The sequence below is a fragment of the Corvus kubaryi genome, unplaced genomic scaffold (assembly GCF_017639235.1).
Source record: "Corvus kubaryi isolate FWS band 111438036 unplaced genomic scaffold, C.kubaryi_AGA036_p1.0 split1-65, whole genome shotgun sequence".
Taxonomy (NCBI): domain Eukaryota; kingdom Metazoa; phylum Chordata; class Aves; order Passeriformes; family Corvidae; genus Corvus; species Corvus kubaryi.
Window position 1 is genome coordinate 2,400,779 of NW_024582080.1, and position 10,625 is coordinate 2,411,403.

The 10,625-nt window shown below is 40.4% G+C and overlaps 1 protein-coding gene across 2 annotated transcripts; it reads right to left on the bottom strand.

Annotated features, from left to right (window-relative positions):
- Positions 1-22: 22 nt before the first annotated feature.
- CKAP2 (cytoskeleton associated protein 2) lies at positions 23-10,555 on the bottom strand. 2 transcript variants are annotated; one of them, XM_042014297.1, is made up of 9 exons: positions 10,448-10,555; positions 8,798-8,885; positions 7,936-8,011; positions 5,408-6,228; positions 4,206-4,371; positions 3,527-3,694; positions 2,901-2,973; positions 1,789-2,179; positions 23-890 (listed from the first exon to the last, which is right to left on the bottom strand). In XM_042014297.1, exons 1-9 carry the CDS (start codon positions 10,506-10,508, stop codon positions 653-655), a joined length of 2,082 nt encoding a protein of 693 aa, XP_041870231.1. In that variant the 5' UTR covers positions 10,509-10,555; the 3' UTR covers positions 23-652. The 2 variants fall into 2 exon arrangements, with proteins under 2 accessions (XP_041870231.1, XP_041870230.1); XM_042014296.1 differs by having other exon boundaries at positions 7,936-8,014.
- Positions 10,556-10,625: the final 70 nt, after the last annotated feature.

Consider the following 10,625-nt stretch of genomic DNA (forward strand, 5'->3'; position numbering starts at 1 on the left):
TTAAATAAAGAACAAACACAACTAAATTGATGAGTTTAATAAGTATACCATAGTACAAACTAATACAAACCAACATAAAAAATGTCAGACAGTAAGTAGTGTATCAGACCTCATCTAGGATTACTTGATAATGAACAAAGCTCAGTAACTAAAGAGATTAAACTGTTTTGCTGAAGCAGCCCTAAAACTAGATACAACAGCAAATTCAGCACACACTATAGTAGCTGGCTTCAGTTTTCAAAGCTAAATCTTGTCAGTGTAGACATGCACCTACATTACTTTGTTTCCTTAAACTAAAAGATTGAGGGTCTCTAAGCAATTAATAGGAGGTGCAACAAGAAAACAGTAGATATTAGCTATATACCACAATCAACTACTAACATGAAGCATTATACCTAGTCCTTAATTGAAAATTTAATGAAACAAAGACAGTGTTTAGTCTAGTACTAAACCAGGACAGGATTTGTTGCAATTTTGAAAAGGCAGAAACTTTAAAAGTTTATTTAGTGACTCAGGCAGTCAAATTTCAGCTCAGGCCATCCACTCAAACTGTAGATAGGCTCCTTTCTCAAAGCTGCATAAAACAAGTACCCTTCAACTCCCCTTAAAAAAGTATGAAATCTTTAACCCCTCTGTAGCAGTAGCACTACTTCTACTCTTCTATTTCAGCACTTGTTTCTTGCAGAGCATTGCTGTGTTTGTGGATAAACACAGTGGCTTTTGATTCCAAGTCTCCCAGCTGCTCAAGTGAAGAGACACACGAATCTTGATCTTTAACACCCTCAGGCAGCTTGCACATCTTCTCCCGAATGCGTTGAGAATATCGCAAAGGAGTTACGATTTTCAGATCTTTAGCACTGCAGTCATTTGCCTCAGAATGCATCTTCACACTTAGGAAAAAGTAAAAAAAAAAAAAAAATAAAAATTACAGATAGGCACACCATCATACAAGCTACTTCTGCAGCAACTAGCAGAAACAGCAAATCACAATTCCTGTTCAACTCTTTCCCATTCCCATAGCCAAAGGAAATGAGCCTCTTCTCATTCATCCAGTTAAAACCAGATGTACAACTCTTTTCTTAGGCAAAATATTTTAACCCAGAAAAACTCCTGAAAAGAGTTTCCAAAGAAAGATTCTTTCCTATTCCATTACGGGGAAACTGTTCTTCTGGCTATGAGGGACAGTGGACAGCTGCCAGGACTCCAACTCCATCAGATGTCAAAGCTGAGCACAACTTTCCTAAGTCTGCTATCTTAGAAGAAAACTTATGGCAAAAAAAAAAAAAAAAAAAAAAAAAAAAAAAAAAAAAGGAAGTGTTAGTTGGTTTGTACTGAGGTTACTACCCAGGTTTTGCCTCAACACACAATTAAAATAATTTTTACAGGACAGTTACAGCTTGTTCACTAATTCTGTGTTATATCACATAAAACCTTATCTACATTTGAAAAGAGGAGGAATGGAGACACCTACTTTCTCTTTACTTAGTTCAGTGTAGAACTGCTACTGCCATGTTGGCAGTGGGAGGGAATCCTAAATCTGGTCTCTGCCACAGAAGTCTGGTTACTCTGTAGTGAACCATTCATAAAGCAAAACAGTTTGCGTAAATAGAGGAGCTTACTTAAAAATACTTCCTTCTACAGGAAGAGGAAGCAATCCTAAAAATGTAGTTCTTGAGAGCTTTCAACTAAGTATTCATAAGTGCAGTGCCTACCTGTTTCAACAGGACACAAACAGTACTGTTACTCCGGACACTACAGACTTTCCATGGTTACCTGAAGTAATCTTACCTTTCCAAGTATGGTGTGGTAGGAAGATTGTATCTCATTGAATAAGATGTGTCATTCTCCTTCTCAGGAGAATTAACTGCTTGGGCCATATTTTTTTTCCCATCCTCATTCTGTTCTCTTTCGCATTTTCCTTTCTTTTTTGCCCGTTCTTTAGCCTTGTGCTTTTTATTCTTTTTTGGCAAGATCTCTTCTCTTGGTTTTAAGCCTAAATCAATTTCTTCTTTTTTGATAACTTCACTGCTTTTCTCTGCCCTCTTATTATCACTCTCTGCTTTTTGGTCATCATCAGGGCAGAAATCCTTGAAGGCTTCCTGAACAGGCTCTACAGGTGAATTTGGTTCCTTGCTGACTTCCACTACCTCACTTAAATGAGCTTCTATCACAGTTGCCCCTAAAAATAAAACATTGAAGAAAGTACAGCTGCAATTAATTACAACTAAAGAGAATGTTTTAGAGAGATACCTGAAATCTTAGAGCTTTACATGAGAATAAAAGTTGAGTATGCATTGAGTCTGAGCCACAACAATTTAAGTTACTAATAATTTTAGCCACCTTCAAGAACCTGCAACCTGAAAGCTCAGGCTAAATACACATCCTGAGAAGTCATTGTCTTCCTTTTCAAGTGCAGCAGCTCTCAACAAGTATTTCAGCCGGTTTCTGGGTTCAGATACTTGTCAGGTTATGTTACACTGAAGGGGAATATTTATGGCTACTTTACTTCCAAAATTAGAATATTTACAGCCTTTAACTGACACTCTGCCATAAAACCACCACGCTTCTGGTAGTGAAGGGGTTTGTGTCAGAGGCACTGACTTTTAGCTCACAAGAGTATTTTTATTTACTCTTTGATTATCAGGCTGAAATAACTGGATGACACAGCTTTGATAAAGTTAAAGTAACAAGTTTGAATACAAGAGCATCCCAAATCATTTTAACATATCCACTGTTGAAGAGGATTTGCTTAGCCAAGATTGTTTTCAAAGACAATTGAGTATAAAATGATCACAGAAAATTTTCCATGAAATAAAATTTAATATCAGTACAAATAGTTTAAACAGTTTGTGTTGCCTGTCAAATCAGACATGTAACTAGAACAGATTACTCAAACTTACCATTCTCAGAGTTACAAAGACTTTCAGTATTTTTGATTGTATCTACTAGTGTGTGTCGCAATTCCTCTTTGGGCTGAAAAAAAGTTGTACTGTTTCAGAAAGACATTTCCAAAATGAATTATCATCTCAGCTTATTTGATTGGTATAATAGTTACAGGGAAAGTGGAATAGGTCACATGATGTTCATATTACAAATCCTTTATTTAATGCTGTTCAGAATTAAGTCAGAACAAAAGTAAATCCTGTCTTTTCAGTATTCAGTGTGCTAAAGCTGTATTTGATGCTCTGAAATCTTGCTGATATTAAAGCACAGAAATTAAGTCCATCAGTAAATGTAAAATTAAGTTCTATTTTGGGTTTCTAGCGGTACTAGAAGTCTCAGTCTTTAATTCATTCTAGGCAGAAACATCATATGGTATTTTGATGATCCTAAACCTTTCTTCTTCAAAGTAGTATCTACAGTGGTTACAGAGCAAACCAAATCCATTATTTAATGGTCAGGTAGGTCATATGGCTCTCCTCCTACTATAAAGGTATTTCATAAAATCAGAAGCAATTGTATTTTACATGCCATACTTTCATGCCTCTCTAACTGTTAATCTCAGGTATTAATAAAAGTTGCTCACCAGTGCTCCTGCCAAAATGGCCTCTTCATAGACAGCAATAAGCTTTTCAAGATGGCCCCTCTGTTCAAGATGCATACAGCAGATCCAATATTTTGCAAGCTTTTTAACCCCAGGAATGCTCTGTATCAGATCTTCCAGCATGGCACGTACTTCATCACCTTGATGCCCCTAAAGTCAACACAAAAGTAGAGATTTAAATGCAGTTGACACATTGAGGTGCTGTAGTGTTGTTGCTTTTGAACTAGAAAGCAAGGGTTTTTTCTGTGGCAGAATTGTGATTCACCTATTTTTCAAAATTAGAATTAATTATACAGTCTTGTAAGTAGAAGGGGTAGTAAGATGTACAAGCATCTTCAGAACTACTTGAAACAGACTTTTTCAGAAGTACAGACAAGTTTCTGGAAATGCAAACTTGTTATAGGTTAATTCCTTCTAGCTACTCTCATTACATTGTAGTTCTACTACTATTATTACCATTATGGCCTATACTTACTTATTCAGTAGCTCAGTAAGTTAGTAAAGCTTAATTTCTTCAGTTGTTGGCAAAAACTATGATATTGCTTAACTTGGGGAACAATTAGTCCCCTCTATTTGATTCACGTGGGTCTAGCATGCCCATAGGATTTACATGTTGTCAGGACCTATATGATCAGAACTCAGTAGGCAGGGGTCCAAGTACCTGTTCTGTTAACTGCAGGCATTCACTCAGAGTCTTGTTGACCTTTTCTATATCAGCAGCAGAGAGTTCTTGCTCTTCACTTTTAGACTGGGGTCCCAGAAGTGCATATATAGGAGGTCGTCTCATTGCTTTTCCTCTAGATGCCCTCCATTCATCCAGGCGAGCTCTGCATTTAGGAATATTATCAACTAAAATAACAGATGTTTTATCTTTTTTTTACATTGACTGATGCTAATTAGGGTAAATCATGCCAAGATACACTTTCCAGGTAGTCTGCGTCTTCTCCTTTTAATCTCAAGAGGCATAAAGCTACCTTTTAGATCTGCACGGAAATTCCAAAACTACACGTTACTATCTTCTTTAGGTAGCTATCAGGTTAAAACACTTTAATCTCTTCCCTTCCAGAACAAGGGACTTAGGTTACAAACCCTTGTTGTCAAAAGAAGGTAAAAAAATGCTTCTGAATTATTCATCTGTGTCACTTTTTTTCCTCCCAAGCCCACTTCAAACCAGAAAACTAGAAACTAGTCTCTTAAGATACAAATGTTGCGGTGACTAAGTCCACTTTACACCCCCCAAATTACCCTAATCTCTTAAAACACAAAGAGTGGAGAGCAGCCCAAAACAATCCTATCAAACAATTTATAAAATCTGAAACTGATGTGAAGCATAATTCAGTTTTAATATTTCATTTCAACTCCACCCCCTAGGCCATCAATTTTTAGTAAATGTGACGTACTTAAAGGAGCTCTATATGAGGAATATTAAATAACTTTTAAACTGTGAATCATATCCCCACCCATTGTCTACGCTGCATTCACTAAACTGAAAAATGTCATTGACAAGTGTTCTCCTTTAGTCTGTAAAGATGGTCCCATCTATATACATCATGCCTCAGTCATTTTTTTTAAACTGTGACATGCATGTGAAATTAATTTACAGGATTATCTGTCATACTTAAGGCTGTCACAACACTTAGACTAAAAAACAGCTCCAGCAACATCTATTTTTCAACTGCACAGGAAAAATTGTAAGCCTGGAAAGCTCTTGCAATCAATTTAAATCCCGATTTCTCAGTTTAGGTCTAAAGTTTTAGTCTGTTGTCCTTGGGCATCAAGTCCAAACACTTAGTTCTCTGTTTTTGAGAGTCTAGCTATTCTTGGGAAAAAGGCCTGAATAGCTTCCAAGAGTAATTTAGTTACCTTCTCTCTTCTGCTGACTCTTTTGGCAGAATAGATTTTCTGTTGCCATCCATTTTAGAATTTTGTCCTGATTTTGTACCAGGAACAACAGAAGTTGATTTTGTTGGAGCTTCTGGTCTTGCATCTTCACAGAAATCTGCACATTTCTTCGCACCCCACACTCTGCGATCAGGATTGCTAGAAGCAGCCTTTGATGGCTGTGGTCCCCTTCCACCAACCACTTTTGGGACTGTTACTTTCTTTGGTCCTACTGCAAATGTCAGCTGTTTCTTCAGACCAGACTGCAAGTTAGTAGCAGCTTTGTCAGATGGTTTGCTTTGAAATGGCAGGACACCATTTGATTTTACAGACTTAGGGTTGTTTGTGACTTTGATGGTCTTCAGAACTGCATTACAGCTTTTCGTGGACAAAGAATTTGCTGCTTGTTTGGTGGCAGAAGGAAAAGGCTTCTTGTCTGGCAAAGAACTATTTTCCCCCTCGGTTTTTACTGCTTTTCGGAAAGAATTTATCTTGGATTGGATAACTTTGCCACGATACCTGCCAAGAGCTGGTTTCTTCGGTGCACTGATACTTGCATTTTGTTTTTCTGCTATCAAATGCTTCTCTTTAATTCTTTTTATTTCCAAGAAGGCCTTGCTAAGTGATACATGCTGAGATTTTATATCAATAACTTTATTCTTTGGATCTTGATCTTCAAGATTACAGTTTGTCCCTGATAGGCAACTTGTCAGTGGAATTGCAGAAGAGTTTAAAGTAGCTTTTGTTTCTGAGCTTACAACTGAGTGGTCCCATGACACTTTATCAACATTCTCTTTATTTTCCTGAAATCAAAAGCAAGTCCATGGAAATGTTAGAAGTACATTCATGCTGCATGTTACTTATTTCCAAAGAGGCTTCCACTGATTTACAGGACTAAAGTGCTTAACAGTAAATGCCAGGTGCCTACAGAAGCAACGTATAAATACTGAGTAGATTATTTGTCAACTACTACTGCAGAATTCACATCAAAAAATCAAGTAAAAATTGCTTAAATGCTGCCTTGGAAGTAAGAAATAAAACTCCTAAAGCAGCTGCTGGCTTTTAACTGCCCAAATTACCTTCTTAGAAGAGTTAAAAAGTAGTTGCTTTAGGCTGTATATAGTCAAAAGCAGTATCTGTTTGCATACCTCATCACTTAAAGGCAGCACCATTCCTCCACTTAGTGTGGATAGCCTACTAACACAAGATAGTGAGTAAAATAGTAATTAAGGCACTAAGAGATGTCACCAGAAGAGGGAGAATTTATCTTACAATTGAGATATAGGATGCTGCAAGCTGAGAATAATTACATCAGTTTTACATGGCTTTACTGAAACTCTCAGCCACATGTTCTCAGCACAACCCCTCATAAGAGGGGTCTTTTCCTCCAAAAAAGATGCTCTACAGCAACAAATTCAGCATTGTCCAAGCAGCAGCTTTTGGAAGAGTGAAATATCCAAAGGCAGGAAAAAACCATGTGAATGACACATGGAAGTCTGAAGGAGCAGACTTTAAGGAAGATGCCCTTGACCTGTAGGAAAACTACACTGCATCTCATTTCCTGGCCTGTCATTGAGACTTAGTAGTTAAATTTGACAAAGCCTACATAACCAGATCTTGAGTGTGAGGACCCTTATTTTAGGAAACTACGTAGCTTAATTCAACTTTAACACAAGATATTTATACAGAACAAAATATGTCCCTTCAGGAAATTTCTAAGAAAGCACTTTTGTTCTCTCTTTTGGAATTTTTCTCCTCAACATTCAGTTTTGAAGTTCTAAATTTTTTGCTTTTCTCCTCAAGTAACTCCAGGTCTCAAATATTTTGAAAGCCAAACTCAAAACTGTCTACCATGAACACAGGTCTTATGTCTATTTTTTCCTCACCTTTCCCTGAGGACAGGTCTGGAGAAGAATCTCTATTTTGCTATTTCTAAGCAGCACAGCCATTTGCATCTTAATTCCAGGAAAGTGACATGAAATGATACAGGGAACACATTCCCTTAAACTCTGATTAGGTATTGGCATTTACTTCTGATTACATTAGTTTTGCCAGCACACCACTGAAAAACTCTAAACACTTAACAGTTTATTTTGTTAATGGTTTGGCTTTCTTCCAAGTAACAGAAAACTTTTTTACTGTGACAGATGACCTTACTCAGATTTTAAATAACTCCCCCAAAGACTCAAAATGTATCAAAAACCCCTCTGAGATTGCTGAGAAATGTTGTTAAAAATTAAGCATTATTTCAGCAATAATGGTATCCTCTTTAACTCTCTCTCCTGTTGGGTACAAACTGAATAGCAGTATGATCCATTTCCTACTGTAATATGACAGTTTCCCAAAAAGCATATAGTAAGCAGTGACTAAAAGTTTTAACAAACCACACCTCTGCACCTGCAAACTTCTCATGCTCTGGAAGTCATACAACATAAATAAATTTAAGTAAGTGGAATGTTGTACCCATAGAAACAGAGTGCCATCAGTATAAGTATCAGTCAAAAACTTACCATTTCTGGCTTAGGAGAGGTTGAGAGCTGTAATTTGTCTTGCAGTTTACTGGTAGTCGCTCTCCTAGTTCTGCTACTGCTTAAAAAAAAAAAAAAAACAAAGACATCTTAAATCATGCAACAAAGGAATGTATTTTTAGAGGATGCTCACATGTTTCAGTTGGCAATCTGCAGAATGAACTCATACTGAAGCATTTCTGTTTAGCTTGTACTATTTCTCCAGCAAAAATAAATGGTTAAGCAACCACTGATCAGAACCCAGGCTGCAAAACATCCCTTCTTACATCATAAAGAGCTGTCTAACAGATTGGAATTTACTGCTGGTGTAATTTCTTATGTTTAAGAATGAGTACCAACTTGTCTAGTCTGATGCATCTGGTACAGAAGGTCAAGTTTCTAAATGCTGCTGTTGAGGGGAAAAGGGGAGTAGCACAAGAAGCTGAAGCTCAGCTACCGCAATCATGAGAGCCCAGGCCATTTGAGGCAAGTCAGAAGAAGGACACGTAGTTCCTACCACACTGACAGGTTCCAAAACCTTCAGTCAGGCACCAGAGCTGGCATCAGACTACCCAGAAAGTTACAAAACCACCAAGACCAGTATTGACTCCTAGCAACTATGAAAATGTATTGACAACTCAGAAGAAAAACATCTCTGTTTACAAGGTTACAAATCCAAATTCTCCCTCAGGTTCTTTGTGATGTGTTATATAAAAGATGTGGTACTACTGCATATGCCTGAAAATGAACGTTCTAGATAGCAAGTGGTATCTTTGCATCAGATGATCTTACAGAAGCCAGCTGAGATTAAATTGAAGGAACATTAGTGAATATAAGAGAATGAAAGCCATAGCAGAAATACTACCTGATCGATGTCTGGTTTTCTTGAATGGGCACACCAGAAAAAGTCTTCTTTCTTGATAGATACTCTTCGACTTTCTGTCGTCTTTGTTCTAGCAGATTTTAGGAAAGACAGACTTGTTACTTTTTTAGCTGAAATATTAATGCCGAACTTTCTTAGTCAAGCAGGAAATGCAATTGGAAAAGCATCTAGACACTACGGATTAAGAAATCTTTAGTTTTCACATCTCAGTATCTTACACGTTCTCACATTTCTTGAGAAAGGCAAAATTCAAGGGATGGTTGAATGTAATTTCACAGCTACACACGATGGCTGGTTTGCTGTATTAAGCTAAAAGAAACACAATTTTGTGACGTGAAGAAGTCCGGCTTGCTCTTATCTTCTGGATGCCTGTCCAGTATTTCACATAGTTACTGTTGGTTCAGCAAGCACACTTTTCACTTGTGGCAGTAGCAAGTATAGCATACATCACAAACATCATGCACATGAACCCAACTGACCAGCGGTAAAATCATTTGCTTCTCTTCCACTGTCACAGATGTTAGACTACTGGAAGTGTTAGTAACAGCACGAAGTGATCCTGAAAAGGCTCTGAGAACAGCTGTCACTATCCCTCCAGGGATGGTGACTCTACCATCTCCCTGGACAGTCCACTCCCATGCCTAACCACCTCTTCTGTCAAGAAATTCCTCCTAATGCCCAGCCTAACTTCCCCTGGCACAGCTAGAGACCGTGTCCTCTTGTCCCGTCACTGGCTGCCTGGGAGAAGAGGCCGATCCCCACCTGGCTCCACCCTCTTTTTAGGCAGTTCAGAGACTGATAAGGTCCCCCCTTGAGCCTCTTCTCCACGCTAAACACCCCCAGCTTCCTCAGCCGCTCTTTATAGGACTTGTGCTCCAGACCCTTCCCCAGCTCCTTGCCCTTCTCTGGAAAAAGCGTACAGAAGGCAGCGTCCATCACCGGCTTGTGAAGGAGCTACCACAGCTCGTACAGCAGCGGTGCCCCGGCCAAGAGACAGAGCTCGACGTGCATCCCAGAACCTCCCAGCACCTTCTGCTGAAAAAGCGGTTCTCACCGCCCCTCACACAAACAGCAAAGCCCCACCAAAGCAGCTTCCTTGCTTTAACTTGCAGAAGCCGAACCGGTCAGAAAGTAAATAAGCAGAAGAGCGCGGGTCTAGGTCGGCGTCGCACTTGGTGCTTTCAAGGGGATGCCCTTAACGTCAGGGCGTCCCATTTGTCAGGAGGGAAGGCTTCCATCCCAGGAGCCCTATCTGGGGTAGGGAACAGGGTGGGGCGGGGTCCGTACCGGCCCCAGCCGTGTCAAGGGAGCTTGAAGTCTCGTACGCCCTCTCGCACCGCTCGGAAGCTGTAAGACCACGACAGCGAGCGCTGCTGCCAAGACCTGTCCAGTCTCCGACCTCGCCTGGAGCTCCTGCCCTCCCCTCCCACTGGCCAGAGAGAGCACCCAGCTCCTCTCTCCCACCGGCTCCCCTGCCGCCCGCCGTGGCGACCCGCGAGGCTGCAACGGCGGCCAGTAACGCTCAGCTCCGCGCGAGCAGGCGGCCCGCAGCGGGGGCGGCTCGGCCCCTCGGTGTCCTGCGGTGCCTGAGTGTCCCGGTACCCCTGTCCCAGCCCGGTATCCCGGCCTTACCGCGGAATGCGGGCTCGGACCTGCGACTAGCCGGGAGCTGCGGAGCCACACGCGCCGCCATGGCCACAGAGCACCGAGCGTTTGAATCGCCCGGCGCCGCCCCAATTGGCCCGGCCGCGGGGCTTGAACTGGCCAATGGCGGCGGGCGCTGCGCTCCCGCCGCTCGGCGGGGGGGAAC